This window comes from Desmodus rotundus, chromosome 1 (assembly GCF_022682495.2).
Source record: "Desmodus rotundus isolate HL8 chromosome 1, HLdesRot8A.1, whole genome shotgun sequence".
NCBI classification, from domain to species: Eukaryota; Metazoa; Chordata; class Mammalia; order Chiroptera; family Phyllostomidae; genus Desmodus; species Desmodus rotundus.
Window position 1 is genome coordinate 16,960,082 of NC_071387.1, and position 19,563 is coordinate 16,979,644.

Sequence of the window (19,563 nt, forward strand, 5' to 3'; positions counted from 1 at the left end):
CTGCCCGTGCCATTAGCCCATCTGCGTAAGAGACCCACAAAGAAGGAAGAAGGCAGGACCTTCCACATCCTTTTCAGTTGAGGGGATAAACCCAGAAGCAAGGATTTGGGTATAGAAAGCTTGCACCCCCTTGGTCAGAACACATAAAGTCTCCCCTCCCTCTGTGTCCTCCAAAGTCTGGGGCGTGGAGAGAGGACTGTCCTGAGACACACATTTGGGGTCATGGCCAGGACTGTCTGGGCAGAAGTGAGTGGGGTCCAGGCACAGGGGGAAGTGACAGACAGGCTCTCCAGCCTGGGCCCAACAAATGGCACCACACCTTGCTCCCATCCACGTATGCCTTGCACACCCACGGCAGCTTGAAGGTGCCATTCCAAAGAGGGATCTTTTGAAGCGACCTGAAGAACAAATGCTTAAAGCAGAGGGTGTGAGCCACAGCTGTGCTGGGCAGCAGCTGGATGGAGTGTGAGGCTTAGAAGGCGTTTTTCACGGTTCTGAGTTCCCCGTTGAAAAACTGAACTTCTACATACAAACCTGGGTTTCCCAGTTCTCTACAACAGTAGGTTTCGGCAGCCCTGGGCCTGCACCCTGCCCATGCCCCCAGCTCCGCCCAGCCCAGAGGCAATTGTCTCCATGACACTTGCCAAGGCCTTCCCCACAAAAACTTCCCTTCGACCCAACTTCATCCCTCAGGGGTGCAGTGGGGGGTGGGGGAACACCTATGACCCCCAGTCTGGAGCCCTGATGTCCCCCTTGGAAGGCCCAGACTCGCCCTCAGCAAGCGGCTGCCCTGAAGACTCTCTTGATCCCTGAGTGGTCACACTCATTTCCGACACACAACAGACATGGCTGGTTAATGCATATCCTGTTTAAACCTTCAGACCCACAGGCTGGGCCTTCAGCCGGATGAAGGCTCTGGGCTGGGCCCGGGCCTTATCTGTGATGTTCTGAGGTGTGGGGAGGACTGTCCACTACAACAGGATTCTATCCCGACTTCTGTTTGAGACCAGCAGAAATTCCTTGATTAAATTTCAACTGCTCGCTCAGGGACGCCCACACAGTAAACTTCGCAGCAGGAAACGCCCACAGAAGGGTGGTTTGGAGGGCAGGGCTGGTGCCCCGGGGAGGCTGGGCCTGCCTGAGCCTACATGAGCTGTCACAAGCGCAATGTGATGGAATTTGTCCTGCTGATCGAGGAACCCTCTCCGAGGAGAGCGGCCTGGGTCTGGTGGGAGACAGGGATGCAGTGAGGTGCTGGGGGCTGGCATCCCATTACCTGAACACCTTGAATGGCGTCCTGGCAGCAGTAGGCCTGCTTCAGGAGGGGCTGTCACCCCTCCCTCCCCACTCAGGCCACAGCTCACCTTACAGGGGCGTCTTCTGTCTGATGTACCTTCAGCAGGACTCAAGCAAAGCATTGATGTGTCCCGGTCTGATACGTGAGGCTCTGGACGAGGCCCAGAGAGGGGCAGGTCCACCAGGGATGGTCCCCGTAGTTCACCGTGGAGGGTGTACGCAGCCGCCATCAGGAATCTGGCAAAGCCACAGACCCTCTTCCCCAGGAAACAGACATCACACACACGAGGCACAGGAATGAGTACTAGGCAAGGTAGACTTGGACGCATCCCTCAGGCACTGGGTCTGTGGGACTCAGGTGACTTCTGCCCTTTCTTCTGTGAACAATGATGCTGCAGGAGCCAGGCCTGTAGAGACCACCTCTGCCCTTGGCCACGCCCCGCCATCATGTATCAGACACGGCTAAGCGTGGTCTGGTGTGGGAGGTAGGCAATAGCTCAGAGGGGCTGACAACCCTGACCTCAGTGTGCCCCTCGGGAGGGACTCTAGCTGTCACCCCCAGGGAGCCCGCCTCTGGTCCATCTCTACTCACCAGTAGATGCTCCTAACCGGATGTCATGGCCCAGCCCCAAACCCAAGAAGTAGCACCACACACTGCCATCTTCCTAAAGGTCGTTTTATTGTAAAACCATAAATACAACACTGACATGAAATCATTTAAGCAACTGATCCTCTCTAACCATTAAAAGGGTGTCTTTTTGCCTTGGCATCGACTGACTGGGAAACAATGTTGCGAGAATTCATGGGGTAGAGGGGTTCTGAATTCTGGGCTGGGGCTTTTGGCGACTTAAGGAACCAAGTGGAACCTTCCTCTTCTCCCTGGGAATGTCCCACTTTTGGACAAGAACAGTTAAAAACAGCAACATTTAAACAGCTCAGTTTTAAATTTTATTACTTTGTAAAAATCTTTCCTTCTTCTGTCCCTTTCCTCCATTTGACATCAGTAAAAGTTTGAAACATCACGAAATTGATTTGGCTGTAAATGGAGAAACAGTACCTAAACAAAGCGAAACGAAAAACCCAAAGGACAAACAGAAAACCCTTAAATAAACCCTCAAGTTCGGTCTCGGGGGCTCACACATCACACAAGAACCGTCAGCTTAACCCCCCTGCAATGTGACTGCAGAGTTGTCGGATCCACACCGACGAGGAGACCGCAAACAACGCCTTCTCTTAATTAACACAGCAAGGGTGACACTAGGTAACTTTTTTTTTTTTTAATACAGTACATGGTACACAGGGTCCCAAGATGGCCCTGCATAAACCCCTCGTGGAGACTTGAGCCAAGCACTGGCTGTTTATAAAAATATTGTGTTGCTACAAAAGTATAAATTAATGCTACCGGTATTAAGAAATATTAAACACATAAAACTTATAAGGATTAAGAAAAATATTCATTAATACCTGTAGAAAACTCTGGCCTAAAAAAGATATTTTTTTGTGTTTGTTTTTTTTGTAAATTTTTTTTTGTATTTTTTTAAGATGACTTTGAGTTTCTTGCACTCGAAGAGCGACACAGTCCGATGTGCCTATGGTATTGCCTAGAACGTCTTCACTACTGAGAGAGGGTGGGGGTGCACGCACGTGGTTACTGAGTGGGGCGTGGGAGGAGGGGCACCAAGGCTTTCTCAAGATTTACCTGATGTGAAAGGATCACCAATGTGAAGTTGTGCGGAAAAGAAGGTAGGATCAGAAGAGAATGGAAAATAATTTATACTTTTAAAAAATATTTCGGCTTCAGGTGGTTGTACAAAACATTTTCCTGATGCTTGGGATCTGAATGGCCCTGCTGGGCATGTGCCCGGTGGGTCTGAGCCTTCAGCCCTGCAGGTCCCTCTGTCTCCTGGCTGCTGAGTCCCAGCCCCGTGCCAGTCTACGAGCTCGCTCACTGTCTGGGAACCTGGCTGCCCTGGCTGGGCGGGAGGGAGGGCCCCTGGCAGGGGCCGGCTGGCACCTGGGTTGTGGGAGGAGTGCCTCCTTTCGGCTGGTCTCAGACCCCAAGGTCTCTGGCCAACCTGGACTTCGGGAAGCGCCACAGGGATCTCAGGCCCGAGGCTGCCGTTGAGGCTGGGCTGCGCCCCTGTAAGGAACTTTGGTTTGAAGAGTCAAGGTGCCCAGTGGGACGCATTAGATGGGTAGGACCCTTACGGTCCCGATGCTGATGCCCAACTGCAAACCTAGCGGATCCCTCTCGATGCAGGAGTTGAATCTTTAAAGCGACACCGTGGTGATGGCAGTGGGGCCATGAATACGCAAACAGGATCTTCACCCCATCCAAGTGGGAGCAGGTACCTTGTCACACAGAAATCCCAGGGCCCCATCTGGGAAAGACTGGCCTTTATCAACTACGATCCTCAGACCCAAATGAAAGCCAAAGAAAAACCACATCATCCTCCAGAAAACCCTGAAAAGGGGAAGCCGGGAGGGAAACATAAGAGGGAAAAACACCGTTATCATTGGTTCACCATAACTGGCCTAGCAAACATTAGCCACAGTGAAGAGAGGGGCAGGCCCCATCCCAATTCTCCCACTGGCCCAGGTGGACACAGGGGGCTGGGGCAGGGCCGAGTCAGGAGCCCCCCTCTGCTGTCTCCAGGGGACAGCCTGAGCCTCACTTAGCCTCTGGGTCCTGTGTGAAGCAGCAGCCTGTCTAGGAGCCCTCCTTCAGGTACATCCCAGGGACACTGGCGCCGCCGGTTCCTAAGGCAAGGGCATAGCTACGAACCTACTCCAGCTCCAGGGGCCTGGATGCTGCCCACCATGCCCTGTGCACTTCCTCTTCCTGTCTCTGCAAGCACACCCCTCATGACGACAATATCCTGTCCCGGCCTGGGCCATTTCTCATAGGATCGCCCCTCTCCATCCACATCCCGGCTTCGTTTTAAACCTTGCTTGTGAATCTGTGGAGCCCAGAGGGGTGTGTGCTGTATCCTTGATGTCTCCCCAGGTGTCCACTCTCCAAGGAGCCTCATCCAAGTCCAGGAGGAGGCAGGTGGCCTCCCGCAAGCATAGGGGACTCCAACAGACAGTTCAGCTTCACAGTGGAAAACATGCCATGTACCATTTCTCTGGTATTTCTTGAAAGTGCAGGAAAGGAACAAACTAAAGAAGAGAACTGGCAGCCTGTGGACCTGGTGTAAAAAGAAATAGTCCTCCCTGGAATTCCGGAGCCCCGTAATTTCCCAATACACCATCAAACCCTTTCCCCAACTGAGAGCCGCTCTCTGAATGCCAAGCATGAGGTTGTCAGGTGGGCTGGCTGCTGGTGCAGCAGGTGGTCCCCCTCCCCCATCTTGTTCCCGGTTTCTAACTGCCATTGGAGGGAAACCGGGCTGGCTGACCTAGGCACAGGGAAGGGAGAATGGTGCCTGGCCAGGGGGCATCCACTCGAGACACCTAGGATGGCACCGTTGCTCTTGGTGGAGCCGAGACCCCTGGGCTACTTCAAGTCTGACGGACCACCCACGAGGCATGGTCCTGGGCTTTAGTGGTGAAGCCAACTGATCTCAGATGAGGGGCCAAGCCCCTGCAGTCTCTCCTTTTGGGTCTGGGTACAACAGAACAAAGACCGGTTCTGTCCTGGGAATCACATGGCTTGAGTCGAGTTGTGTCCAAGTCAGTTGGCGAATACCTGGAGCCGCCCAGGTTTCTGGTCAGCAGCTGCCAAGGGCCTGTGGCAGAAAGTCCTGCAGCAGTCACGGAAGTAGGAAGCAGAAGACAAAACCCTTCCAGAGGGCAATGCCAGGTTGAGTGCCTGGAGATGAAGTGGAAGAGTCTACCTCAGTCCTTTGGCTGAACTAGAATTGCAACAAGGTGGATATTGCTGTAAATGAGGGGGCCAGTGGCTGGGCCTGGGAGATCTTTGGGTTGTTAAGCTGTTGGCTGGGCAGGACCTACACTACAGGGATTGCTGTGTGGTACAGTCTTCCCTGTTGGCAACATGAGTTTCTGGGGAACCAGAGGTTGTAAGAGACAAACAGCGTCCTGCCACCTTGTTACCACATTTGGTTGAGGCAGCCCCAGGGGACAGCTGTCAGAGTGCCCAGTGGCATGGTGCCTGTCCTAGGACATTGAACCTGTCCTAAGGACTGAACTAAGGTGGAATGGAAAAACAGAATGGGAGCTGAGGCCTTTGACGTACAGATCTGGAATTTAAGTGAGACTTACTCAAATTTTCATTCTGGAGGGCAGACATCCGTGTTCCAAAGAAGATTCTAAATGCACATCTGGACTTGGTCCCTGATGGCTTTACGAGAAAACAAAACGCCTGTTTTCCAACTAACTGGCCTTCCAGCAGGGCCACCAGCACAGCCTGGCTCTAAGTAGAGGGAGGACGGGACCCGAGGCTGGTCCCACAGACCACACGAAGGGAGCGGCTGGGGTCCTCCTGCTGTGGTTCAAGTGCCCGGCCGGGGACCCGTCCCCAGCAGCAAAGTAAAGATGGAGGAACCGTTAGCTGTCAGCATCTGTCACTCCTCAGCAACCCTGCAGCCACCTTCTGGAAGGCCCCCACAGGTCTGACCGAGGTCTGCTGATACACTTTATGAAGTGACATCAGGTGACTGTCCAGTGTGAATAGAGGCTCTTATGGCGCGACCCCATCTGGCAATGTTGTAGAGGAAACACGTAGAATCTCCCTGGGAGAGGAAGTGGCGGGGTGGCTGCTGAGACCACGGCTTGCTGGAGAGAACGTGGCAACGGCCCCCTTGAATGAATGAATGCACTTCAGTATGTCCAAGCCTCGGAGCATCAGTTCTCATGAGGCAGAGCGAGCAGGTGCGGCCCCCAGGGACAGTGTTTTCACACCAACTTCACGTCCCACCTGCCACGGGCCACAGGGAGAGGACTGTTGTACAGTGCTTTTTGTAGTCGAGGTATCTCGCAGTTGAGTAATGCTTTATTACTAGGAAGGGATGGTAAAATGTGCCTTCGTGAACGGCCCCCCATAGCGGTGGTCTTCCTCAGCCTGAAGCCCATGGTGTGACCACCTCTGTGCCACAGCCACGGGCACCAGAGGACATGAGACCACCAGCACTTTATTCACAGAGAGGTGGGGTTGGGGGTGTTGATCACTGGTCCAGACGGAACCACCTCTTTGGGGGGGAGGGGCCACCCTCAGCATTTGGACTGAGTATATGGAAACTAAATTGCTCAAGGAGAGAAAAGCCTAAGGACATCTTTCACAGCATCAAGTTCAAGTGGCCGGATGCCATTCCACCCTCAAGACATCAATCATTTGGCCCACAAGGCAACATGCTCAACTATTGTCCTGGAAGGAGGCCCCAGGGCTGCGGGCAATGGAGCCGTTGGAACCACCTGGGGTCCTGGGGAGGGAGGGGAGGCCGTGGGTCTCTGAGGTGTGACAGACGTGAACAGGGATCAACTCAGGAGTCCCTGCTGAGCTGGAAGTGTCAGTGATGTGGCGAGTAGTGTAATGCACTCTGGGTATAGAAATCAGACATTCGCAGTACCAGACACAGTGAGCCAGGAGGGCGGGTCTTCCACTCACACTCAGAACTCCTAAGCCACATGCTTCCCTATGGCTTCCACCGAACCCCACACTTTGAAACCTGTGACTCCAACCCCACTCCTGGTCTCCAAACAGCACAGACAAGTTCATGGTCTTTGCTGTTCAAATACACGGAAACTGGACTGTACAGGGAAAGCTAATAAAAACCCTAGGAGAGAGAATATACCACTGAGATGAGCTAGTTTACAGTGTGACTTGAGGAACAAAAAGGGCAATTAAAAAAAAAACTTCAACATATAAGTTACAGACATTCAGTGCCTCCTAGCAGAGTCTAAATTAAATTTGAAAGAACAAAACAAAACAAAAAACAAAACGGTAAAAACTGCTAAGAAGTTAGGAGAAATTATTAACGAGTGGAGACAGCATCAATACTTCTCTGAAATATGCCTTTTTTTTTTCTTACATTAAAAAGCCGAAAAGTCAGCTTTATATTCTGAAAGTCTCCTTTCCTGCTCTGGGGAGAGAGAGGTGTGTTTCTAAGGCGGCCGCCCCGTGACACCCGAGGGGTCTCGCAGGCAGCAGCTCAATGCCCTGAAGGTGAACGAGAACAAAGTCCAGTGCAGAAACTGTCCATCTGATGCAGTCTGGAGAGTCCAGAGCAGGGCAGCCGGGGAGGGGAGGGGCAGGGTGCATCAGGGGCAGGAGGGGCTGGGGGAGGGGCGTGAAGGGAAAAGGGGGACCACAGGGTGAAGGACAGAGAGCGTCAAGTCACTTCAGATCTCAGCTGCCTGAACATTCTGCAACATCAGCGTCCTACCAATCTGCACACCTGAAAACGGAGTCGTAAAAGCCCCTTACTGAGAAAAGGAGGTGAAGCGTTTTCCCTCTTTCCCAAACACTCAGCTTTCCTGACAGGCCCAGTTTAATGCACACACGCCGACGAGCAGGCGTGTGTGCATGCACCAGGGTAGTATGTGTGTGCATGCGTGTGCGAAGCTTCTGTGGCCACGCAGATGAGCAAAGAGCCCCACGCCCACACAGGTGCAGGCGAACGCACACACATGCACACACACACTGAAAAAAGCACTTAAGTTTCCAGGGGGCATTTATAATGAGGTCCACAGTGTTTAGAACTTAAATTCCTTTTGTTTGCGACAGTGTTGTGTATTTTTTTCCTACCATTCTCTTCTCTTTTTCTCTTCTTTTATTCAGAAGTAACGTCTTAAAGCATGTTGGATTTCAGAAACATGAGCTTGTTCATATCTTCTGGACTGAGCAGTCGCCTCCTTTTGATTAGAAGGGCCTGTTCACACATATTCACACACCCACTCCTGGCCCCCACAGCCGGAACGGCGAGGAGCCAGAAGGCGAGCTTGGCAAGTTTCGTGTGCTTTTGGGTGACGCACGACCAGTACTGGAAGAGATCAGGGGTGGCCTGGAAGAGGGGCTCCTGCAGGTAATCGTACACTTCGCTCTTCCCCAGCCGATCGTCTTCCTGAGCTGTGGGGTTCTCACCAGTGGAGGAGCGGGGCTTCTTGGCGGTAGGTTCAAAGTCAGCCTCCTCAGTCCAGGACTCCTTAACTTCGTTGATGAGCTCACACACCTTGCCAATGATTTCCTCATGCTGATAGGGCGGGACAGGCCGCAGCTTCTGCTGTGGGTCCAGGATCATCGCCACCTTATGCGCTGGGTGCACCTTGAAGTTCTCCTTGAGGGCTTCCAGGAAGAGGTGGCAGAGCTTGCTGACGGTGCCTGCGTCATTGGCCTTGGCCGTGAACAGCTTCTCCAGCCTGACGTAGGTGGGCAGCACCAGCTGCAGGGTGGGCTGGCTCTCGTTGCTCAGCTCGATGACCGCCTGCTTCACTGGCGTCAGGATAGCCGCCAGGTTGCTGAGCAGGTGCTTGTTGAGGCTCTGGATGAGGTTCATCTTCTTGGCCCGGCTGTAGAACTCACAGATCTGCTCGTAGCGCTCGTGCACCAGCAGCAGCGAGTCCGTGACCGAGTTCCAGCAGGGCGGCGGCGAGGTCTCCTCCAGCGACCCGAAGGTCTCCTTCGCGAGGCCGGTGGAGCCCGCCAGGTCCTCACACACATTGAGCAGCTCGATGACCTCGTGCATGCTGCGGGCCTGCAGCGTCCGCTTGCTCAGCACGCTCTGCACCACCGAGTTCAAGGCACAGGCTGAGCAGCGGAGGCACATGCCGGCCTTGGAGAAGGCGGACGCGCTCACCCGGCAGTCCGTCACGTACACTGTCCTGATCTCCGACATCACAAACTCGGACAACACGTTCTGCACCCAGTGGTGCACCAGGTCGCCGCTGTCGCGAATGTCCGCTCCCTTCACACCCAGCACGTAGCTCTTGATGTGGTTGCCCTCGGCCTGGTAGGCGGTGAGGATGTAGCAGGAGTCAGGGCCGACACTCTGTGAGTGACAGGTGACGCCAATGCCCAGGCAGGCGTTGCTGCCCAAGGCACACGTCACCTTCACCTTCACCTGGTTGTACATGCGCGGCAGGTGCTTCAGCGCCAGCGTGTTGAAGTTGCCCAGGATCTCAGTGACCGAGAAGGCCCCGTATCGGGCACCACTATCCACCAGTGTCTGGGCCAGTTTCAGGAACTCCTTCCCGCTTACCACGCTCAGTGCACCCAGGTCGGCGCACATCACCCGCAGCAGCCGCTCTGCGATGTTCTGCCGCTCCTTCTCGGGGATCATGCTGTTGGATGTCAAACCAGTGGTCGTGGCTGGCAGGGGACACAAGGAGAGATGTGATCAACCCTGGCATTTGAGGTTCCTTGGTCTGGCAGCAGCCTAACACTCTGAGCATGTAGTCTTAGCAATTCTGAACCAATTTCATTGCCTAAGTCTCAATAGAGTAACATTCTATGATTGGCTGATTGATTAGTAATGCCTGCCACAGGCATGGGAATAGAACATAGCGATATATGTGCAACATACTTGCCACACGTGCTATTCACCTAGACTTTGCAAGTCACCTAGTCTAACCTCTCCCTCCTTATAGCAGTGGCCTCTAATAAAGGGATCTCTAGTGAATAAAACATGTGAGGCCACAGAGGCAAGAGCAGGCAAAAAAACCTGTGAGAGTGGATTCCAGTTCTGGTTCTGTCACTAATCTGTGCTCTCTGACCACAAACGGATCATCTCCTCTCCCCAGACCTCCCTTTGCCCGTCCCACGAGGTCGTAATTCACACTGACGAGGTTGAAAGGTGTGAAAGTGCTTTGGAAACTGTTAAGTGTGGTCTTCTGTCACCATGGGAGGCATAGGTGGTAGGGACGAGGGGCAGGAGGAACAGGCAGAGCAGGGTCTGGAGGTGCACAGGACAGGCCTCCAGCAGTGCCCTGGGCTCTGGCCCGGGGAGACCTACTGTTGTTGGCACTGTTCCTCTGGGCCTGGGGTTTCCACTTCTCTTCCACGATGGCAGGTGGCGACCGGGACTGGTTGGAGGCGATGTTGTTCTCGTTGTCCGCTGCGGGCATAACGGGGATAGTACGTCACCCTAAAGTGTAAGAGGCCTGTGGACGACCAGATGAGAACTGGAGCGTGGCGGGTGAAGGCACACGTGGCCTCTGGGCCTGAGGTCCAGCTCCAAATCCTGGCTCCTTCTTACACAGGGATTTTATGCTTGCGAAGCCTCATTTCCATCATGGGGAAAAGGAAGGTACTCACACAGATGTTAACACAATTGCTGGCAGAACTAACAGATAACATGGGAAGGAGCAAAGCACAGTGTCCAGGTGAATGCAAAGTTGGAATAAAGGCTGTCTCTGGGAGGGACCCAGGCAGGCAGGAGAAAGTGGCTGTTCCTGGCAGGGGATGGAAAAAGAGGGGCCAGCTCTTGTCCGGTTTCATCCTAGAAGGTGCCATAGCCCCGACTACGTCACATGTCATCTCCAGAACTCACAGCCAGCCTGTGGAGAGCACTGGTCAGCCCACTTTACAGGTGAGAAGACTCAGGCCCTGAGAGGGAAAGTGGTTCCGAGAGCTTAGAAATCAGGTGTGGCTATTCCGAAATCCTCAAACTGTAAATGCCAACCTGTCCGCTGCCTGGGGGTCCCCATGCCTCTTAGGGGGTTCCTGGGAAAGTCCCCACGCCGCTCCCAGCTAAGGGTCCTCCTCAGGGTCCTTTTAAAAGGGCCTGGGAGGAATGATCTCTGAGGGGACCTCCGCCTCACCAATCAGCTTATCCAGCTGAAGAGGACGGTTGCCGAGAGGGTCTGGATGCTGGCGTAACATCGAGACTGCAAAGCCTTGGGCCAGTTACGCAGCCATTGTGTGCCTGATTCCCTTACCTGTAACGTGGAGCTGACGTGGACAGAAGCCAGAGGGCTGTTTGAGGGTTAAGTGAGCTAATGTGTGTAAAACTCTTGGACTGCGGTGCGTCCTGGCACCAAGGAGTTGCAACCACGCCCACAGCGGCGCTACTTTGCACCAGTGATTCCCTTCTCTGAGCCTTAGCTTCCCCATCTGTACAGGGGGATAATGTCAGCTCCCTGACGAGCTTGTTCAGGAGGTCGGATGGAATAACCATACCTGGCACGGACTACTCGCTCTCCAAACGCTGGCGGTCTCAGCACTGTTACCGCCAACATGGGCCCCTGGACTGTTATGAGAGGCCAGACAGGGTTTCCCACAGCACAGAGAGAGTTTATTAGCGGGAATTACCCTGTGCCAGTCAGCAGCCTCTTAACGAGATTGGTGTTACTCGAGGCTGATCCCCTTATCAGCAGCACCACGAACTGCGCAGATCTTGACGTTTAATTTCTCTGTATGGAGTCAATCCTTTAATCCTGATTCAGCCCGCCTGGGCATCAGCCTGGCTCAGCGCTGGATTGCCTCCTGCATTCTCTGCCTGCACTGGACCAGAACAAAGCAGCCCAAAGCCCTTCGTGGAAAACAAGGGGAGATGCTCCAGGGAGGTGGGGCCACCAGGAGGTGCAGCCTTCATTTGCATTTTAATGGCCTCTGCCCAACTGCCTGAGGTCTGTGGAAGCCCAGGCACCCAGACTCTTCCCTAATTGGCCTCAGCTTCCTGAAGCTGGCAGAGCAGCAGGTGCCTGGCTGGGGTGTTGGAGGAGGCGAGAAAGGAGCTGGGTTGTGGGCTTCTCAGGCAGCGGTCCCTGAGCAGCCAGCCTCCCACCTGCTGTCAAGATGCTTCATAAGGTCAAGTCTAAATGTCCCGTACTGGCATTCCATGCCTTCCCTGGTGTAGGATGGTTGCTGGCAAACGCAAGTGGGTGGTGTGATAAGTGAAGAGGAATCCTCGGTGTGAGCGCAGCTGGAAATGGCAGGTTTATGTGTCCTTGTGTTAGTGATGGAGATGCTCAGAGAGGGGGACAAAGTTTCCTGCCCATGATCACAGGCCCTGGAGGCACACCAGAGCATGGAACTCACGTCTTGGCTGCCAACCAACTCTGTCCTGATTTTAACAAGTCCATTAGAAATAAATAATAAGCTTCCCAAAATCACGTGAATTGGTGCCTAGTGTACATCAGATACCCAATAAATACATGCTGAATGAATGAATAAGTGAATGAATGGATGGATGAATGAGTGCAGAGAGGTTACACTAACAGAACAGCACCTAGCCTAAAAGAGAGCCTAGCCCTGGACTGCCCTGTGCTAGTCAGGCAGACCTGGAAGACTGCACGGGATCGGTAAACCCGAGATACAAGCAATAGTAGTCAAAGCAGGAACAGCAGCAGCTACCACTACTGAATCACCGCACGGGTCTCACCCTGTTCATTTCCAATGCCTCCGGGGATTACTGAGGGCGGGTGCCAGGGGCAGCTAGCTGCCTCCCCCCCATTCCTGTTTCCCTTCCCTGGGCAGTGGCTCTGGGCACTTTTCTTGCCCCTGGAATTTGAGCATCTGTGACACGTGTCACTTGTCACTTAAAGTGGTAAAGAAGGAAGCGTGCTTCTCTCCCTGGTCACCAGTCACAGGGAGAGGGTTCCGAAGACCCAGGGGAGGGTGGAGCCATACCAGGAAGGAGCCTGGCTCCCTGAATCTCCACGTGGAAGGCCACCCAGCTGGGCCGCTCGTGCTAGGCGGTGATGTGACTGAGAACTATGTGTTTATGCTCAACATTGGGAATTGGGCACTCATCTGTTACAGCAAATGGCGTCTCCTTGGCTAACACAGGAATTAGACTAGCAATGGAGTGCTCCTGTGACGAACACCTAAAATCAGAGGTATCGGTTGGAAGGCAGGGTGGTCTAGAGTAAGGGTGTTAATAGTGCAAACTGAACAGATAGCAGAACAGCACATAAAAAGGCAGCCTGGACAGCCGACTGCTCTCTCTAGCTCCGCAGCAGCAGCCCTCCAAGCCTGGTCGCGGGGCTAGAGAGCGGCACAGCTGAGGACTCTTCAGAAATGCAAGTCCTCCATCCCGCCACCCTGGACCAGACCTACAACGTCCAAAAGTCTGGCCGGGGCGTAGACACCTGTGCATTACCCGGCCCTCCTGGCTGGTGACTGATGCCTCTGCACCGAGACAGGGCACAGGCCCCAGCTGCCCGGGCTCAGCCCCCTCGCTCGCTTCTCCTGCCTCTGCTCACCCCAATCTCAAACCACGCTCAGTGTGCCCCTTCATGTCTCTTTCCTGGCCAGCTCTTATTTGGCCTTTTGGCTCAGGCCAGGAGCCATGACCTTCTAGGAGCCTTCTTCAGCTCTGTGCCTACTCTCTGTGCACCCTGCCCCCAGGCTGCTATCCCCGCCCCCCAGAGCACGGACAGCCCCCACACCTCGTGTTATAAGGATGACTGGGGCTCCCTGAGGGCAGGTCCCATATCCTGTGAGCTTTTCCTGGGAAGGAGTGGCCTTCCCTGGGGCCCTCAGGCTGGCTCTGCCACCTCTGCCTTTCCCAGGGCTGAGGCGGGGGAGGGGCGGGCTGCCGGCTCGCTCTCTCACCTGCGTGGGACTGCATGTGCTCCAGCAGGTTGTTGTAGAACTGGAACTGGATCCCGCAGGCGCCACACGTGTAGGGTTCTGTGGGGAGAGAGGAAGTTGCCGTCTGAGGGGCAGAACGACCCCGGACGCCTTCCTGCTGGGCTGCGGGCAGATTTGGAACTGGGAACCCACACACACTGGGGCTCTGGGCCCAGTCTGACCTGCCCCTGTCCCTAACTAGTGAGGGGGAGGCTTGGGGCAGGAAGGATTGATGGAGAGAGGGGGACGTGCAGATACAGAGACCATCTAACGCAGTCAGGCAGCCATTTATTGAGTGCTTACTGTGTGCCAGGCACTGTTCTGGGCACTGGGGATGGGCTGGAGGAGGGACCAGGCACTCCCTCGGGCAGAGACCGTGTCTTACGGGTTCCACAGCCCATCTGTCTGCCTGTGGAAGCACATGGACATCACTGTTTGCTGAGGGAACCAATGAATGGATGAATGAACCAAAAACAAGGCAGTGGACACAGAGGAAGGGGAGGGAAGAAGAAACGAGAGAAAAGAGTCAGACATAGGGAAAGCCACAGAAAAGCAAGAAGCATGATAAGATGCAGAGAAGGGGAGAGGCGGAGGGCGATGGGATGAAAGGATCAGAGCATACAGGAACAGGACGAGAGTGCCCGTGGGCCTTTACCTCTTGTCTCTGTCCCCAGTACTTGAGTTAGTGCCCAGCAGAGACGAGGGAGGAAGAAGAGGGGTGCACAGGAGAAAAGGGTAGAGAGAGGAAGAGGATGGCTGACGCGGGGCTCAGAGGCAGTGTCCTGAGGCTGCTGTGGTGAGCAGGAACCAGGAGGTCTATGTTGCTGCCAGGGCCAAGGGCAGAGGCAGGCTGCCACTGTCAGGGCTCGGCCTCGTCCCCTGTCCAAACTCCTCCACCCACCAGCGCCGGACCCTCCTCCTCCTGCCCTGCCTGCTTGGGAGGGCGGCCCAAGGTCAGATGCTCTGGGGAGGCTCTGAAAGTGTGTGGCCACTGAGTTCACTCCCTGCCCTGCCTTGCCCTCTCCAGCCCCCCAGTGGGACCATCACTTACTCTGTAGGAGAGGGAAAGTATTGGAAATCAGGGGACTTGCAGTTTCTGCAAAAGAGAAACAGTTTAGCTAAGTCTCTTCCTGTTCTGGTGCTCTGAGATGACTGTCACTACTTCTGTGTTTAGTAAGCGGTGAGCCAGATGGGGCCCTCTGAGGACGGGGGCACCTGAGCCAGGCTCACAACCTGGGGTGGGCCTGGGACGCTGGGCAAGGCAAGATCAGCCAGGGCCATCCCTCTAGGACATGCTCAACTCTCAAAACCTGAGCCCACAGAGTCTAATGAGAAATGGCCATGTAGGGTGGGGCTGGTGGTGGCAGGGGCTGCCTGCTTCAGGGCAGGAAGCTGCTTCTAGGTCCTGGCACTGAATGGGAGTGCCTGGCACCCAACAGCAGAGCAGCCACAGTGACGGCTGTGCTTTTGAGGGCTTCTGCCTCCTGGGACTTCCCCCATGCTTCCTGGTATTGGGGGGGGGCTCAGCAGGAGGCAGCAGAGTGGGGCTGGATGGACGAGGCTGGAATCCTGGCTCCACCCCTGGCTCCACCGAGTACAAGCTGGGGACCTGGGGCCACAAGCCACTGCTCCTGAGCCTGTTTTCTCATCCAAAAAATAAACATAACACTGACCCAAACTTCCTCCCAGGGCTGGGGTAAAAACAAAAACAGATAAGACACAAACAGCTCTGAACACATGCCAGGCACATGGTAAGCGCTCAGTAAGTGGCGGCTGCCCTTTACACCATGCGTTCCCAATCCTGAGTATCAGCTCTGGGGGACGCAGAGGCAGGGGGTGCAGGCTCGCCAGCTGGACAAAGGCTCCGGGAGACCGCAGTTCCAGTCCTGACTCTTATTCCTGTGTGGCCTTGGGCAAAACTCTGGGAGATGCTGCTGGGTTACATCTTTCAAAAGCGTGAAGGAGCTTGGAAAAGTCAGTATGCTCTCCACAGTTTAAGGGATCACGCCAACACTCTTGGGGTTCCCACAGCACACCTCACTCCCTCGCTCAGGGCATACATCAAACCACTTCATTTACTTAAAAAAAAAAAAAAGAAAGAAAAGGAAAACAAGAAACACCCCACCACCTGAGCAGGTGTGTAATCTGTGCAGGACACTCGCTGAATGGCCACCAGCACAGGGACAGGGCTGCTACCCCCACTTCACAGTGGAGGAGAGATGAAAAGGCTGGCCCGAGTCACCAGCTCACAGGTGGTAGAGCGGAGGTCAGAACCTCGGCTACAGGTGGAAGCTGCAGCTCAGATTCCTGCACAGAAACCTCCCCATTCAGGTCTGTGCTCCCAACTGTTTCATAAGCCCCTGATGGACAGTCAAGCTGTGTCCATCACTTGTCTAGACCCAAGCAGGGCCCAGGATAGGCCGGGCACAAGCTGAAACCTACTATGATGAATGAAACTTCAACTATGTAAAAGAGTGTGTGCGTTACTTTAATATGACTAGTGTCAGAGTTCTTTTCTCTTCCTGCCCTGGCTGTCACTGTGCGGACCACCTTGCTGTGCTTTTCTCTGACAGAGGCTGCTGGTGACCAGCCATGGACCCGCCAGGCTGATCTAGCTCTGTTTGGGTAGAGTAGCCTTCCACTACTCAGTTCCTAAGGCATTCTCAGCCCTGCCCGGGTCCTGGGAAGGCAGCCACCAGAGGGCGCCAAAACACCACCATGAACCTCAGGCAAACCTGGTGGAGGCTGGAAGGGAACCTTTGGATGGTCCCTGGTGCAGAGTGGGGCCAGAACTCAGGGCCTCAGGCTACTAGGCCACAGCTCTCTCTCTACCATACCCCCTTTGTCTCTACTGGAACAAAACTGGCTACAATATTTACCCTAAAAACACAAAAATGGCCATTTTAGGCCCAACCCTCTGGGGCCGTATGAGTAGATGTTTCGTACTATGGGGAAGGGGAGTCCTCTCTCCGTGGGGATCAGACAAGGAGGGGCCATAGTCCCCGCCAGGCCCCTGAGGCCCAGAGGGATGTCCCTGGAAGAAAAGGCCCCTGGGCTTCTGCCTGGCCCTGGCCTCCTCCCAACACCACGGCCGCGCCTCTCGGAGACCCCAGCCCAGCAAACACCTGCTGCCGCCACTGCGGGTGGGAGCAGATGGCGACAGCGGCCTCTGCGCACAGGACACCTGTCACAGGGCACACTCACCGCTGGAGTTTTGGGAACTGCTATTCGTCTCTTCAAAGTGGTTTTGTGCTTTGCTTTCTACTCTCCGACTGAAAGCGCTTTCTGCTGGTTGGGGACAGAAGAGAGGGAGAGAAAATGATGGTGACTGACCAGCACCAGGTCCAAAGGCGGGGGCAGCATGCCAGAGGTGGCTCAGAGGCTGTGGCACCTGGGCACCACTCAGCCTCTGCTCTGGGGAGGGCCAGGCCCCAACCAGGACTCCCAGCTCCTCACGCTCAGCTGAGTTGCCCGATACCTTGTTAGGGCCCCAGGAGACTCCCTAACAGTGCTCAGAGGGGGCAGAGGTCCAGGGAGGGGGGATGGATGTGTGGGTGACCTGCCCAGGAGCACACAGAGGAAGGTCAGCCAAGACAGCAGGTGGAACATGGGCTTGGGTCACCCACCGTTGGCCCCTGGGGAGCCACATTTGTGACACTGAGTAATTTAGACCTGCGCCCACTAGTCCCCATGCCTGATTCTGCTCTCTCAGCCCCACAACAGACCAGGCAGGGTGACAGACTGTTTCCTGGCAGAGTGGGTGGGCCAGACAGTGAGTCCAGCTCCTCATGCCAAGTGGTCCCTGGATAGCAAGGAGGCGCCCTGGAGAGAAGGCGAGCCAGGCAGAACAGGGGCAGCCCCCCACCCCAGGAGGCCAAAGACCAGGTGAGGTCTGATCAGAGTTCACTGGGAAATGGACTAGCTCCTGAGTGACTTCTTGGGCATCTCCGCTTACAGGTGGCACTCTCCTTAGTGACTCACCTTCTCCCAGGCACTGTCTGGAAACAGTGGAGCACAGAGATAGCGTCCAACCAGTGGAAAACACCAATTCAGTGCCCACCCCTCCCCCAGCTGCAGAAGGTCCTGAGACAGAGCATCCATGCTAGAAGGGGACTCGGCTTTTCCAAACAGCTCGTGGCACAATGGGGGCGCTGGATGCTCCAGGAGAAAGACCTCAGGAATACTGAAAGCCACTTTGGGATGAGCAGCTGGCCCAGCCCCCTCCTTAAGGAGAAACAACGTGCACGAGGGTGTCAAAGGCCTTGAGCAGTTCAACTGAAGAGAGACCCATTTTGCTTCCTTTAACCCAGCCTTCCCAAATGAATGCAGCCACTGAAGCCTATTTTTTGATTATCAGATTCCTTAATGTCCCTTGGAAAATGGCAATTTCAGGAACCCAATTTGGGAAATGCCACTGTCGCCCAGTCCACCGCCCCATGGCGGCAGGGCAGGCACTCTGACTGCCGGGGCCGGGGATCCAGGCGGTCACTGGGGCGGTGGGACAGGACGCCAGAGGCGGCTCCCACAGGTCCTGCTCAACGCTCTGCCCCCTCCCCAAACACGCCTCCTGTCCGACCGCCTTTTGACAGAAGCTGCCCACACCACCAGGAGGACGACCCTCTCTTCCAAACGTGTCTACAGAACATGCAGGCTGAGAGCTGCACGTTTGCTGCCTTCAAGGAGTCATCTTTAAATTGACCTAGGGGAAAGGGCGGGGCGCTCATTTACTGAGCACCTACTATGTGCCAGGCGCTGATCCAGACGCCTTATACCCATGTTGTCCCTTAATCCTCCCAACAGCTCTGTGAGGTCCATGCCGTCGCTTCCACTTTACAGGTAGGAAAAAAGAAAAAGGAAAGTGAGGTTGGCAGGTTCCTGGGGCTGAACACGCCGCTAACCCTCTAAAACGGCACAATAAGGAGACTTTGTGCTCGAGGCAGACGCTTCCTTTTTAAGCGAGTCCTTTCTCCATCTTGTTCCTTGTGTGTTCAGAGGAAGAAGCCTGGCCCCTCCGCGGAGGGTTTTCAAGCAGCCTAACCAACTTACTGGTAGAACTTAGGACAACCGAGGTTATCACTAGTTTTACTCAGTTCATACTGCAAATTCTCATCAGCTCTCCCCGCCAGAGGCACCTCTGGCCGCAAATCAGTGGGGCTATGGCGTATGCACAGGCCCGCACACCCACACGGGAAGGGCTGTCTATTCCGGCATGAGGAAGGCGGTGGCGACAGGCAGCTCCACTGTGCAGGTTCCTGCTCACGCTGGTAAGCCCAGGTGTGAGCCCCCAGTCCCAAGTCTTCAGGTCCCATAAAGGCAGCTAGGAGCAAGTGCTGTAGCTTGCTGGATGTTTACTTGGGGACACTGAGGTCCAAGAGCTAACATAGGCCACACAGCCCCTTCCAGGCAGTTCCCTGCAGAAACCACAGAAGTAAAGACCCCCAGCCACAAGGTCAGGGGGAAAAGGCAACATTTAAAAGCCACGAGCCCATTATTTAGCTGAGCCAACATCAACCACCAATGAGCCCATGATGATGACCAGTCTGTTTCTAGAAATATCTAACGGCTATTGGCTCTTCTGAATGCAGTACCTGGAAATCCATTACATTCAAGGTTCAGCCCTTATTCTCCTTCTAGGATATGTAAGCACAATAAGCATATCTTCAAACATTTTCAAGAACCACATCCTTGTCCAACAGTATCCCCCCGAACCAAAGAGTAACGGCAGACACAACTAGTCCCTTGGCAGTAGCTCCAGTCCAGTCGACTGGTTCGCTGAACTCAGTTTGATCACT

At 54.7% G+C, this 19,563-nt stretch overlaps 1 protein-coding gene across 12 annotated transcripts in view; it reads right to left on the minus strand.

Moving 5' to 3' along the window:
* Positions 1-1,956: 1,956 nt before the first annotated feature.
* Positions 1,957-19,563, minus strand: part of ZNF618 (zinc finger protein 618) — a 165,189-nt gene continuing 147,582 nt past the window's right edge. For 4 of the 12 annotated variants that reach the window (XM_053921465.1, XM_053921434.1, XM_053921453.1 and 1 more), the window contains 5 exons: positions 16,976-17,059; positions 14,823-14,867; positions 13,754-13,831; positions 10,209-10,310; positions 1,957-9,565 (listed from right to left, as the gene is read on the minus strand). In XM_053921465.1, the coding sequence (XP_053777440.1) occupies positions 8,049-9,565; positions 10,209-10,310; positions 13,754-13,831; positions 14,823-14,867; positions 16,976-17,059 (1,826 nt within the window). In that variant the 3' untranslated portion in view covers positions 1,957-8,048. The remainder of the gene's footprint in view (positions 9,566-10,208; positions 10,311-13,753; positions 13,832-14,822; positions 14,868-16,975; positions 17,060-19,563) is intronic. The other 8 variants (XM_053921467.1, XM_053921456.1, XM_053921431.1 and 5 more) reach the window with 3 other exon arrangements.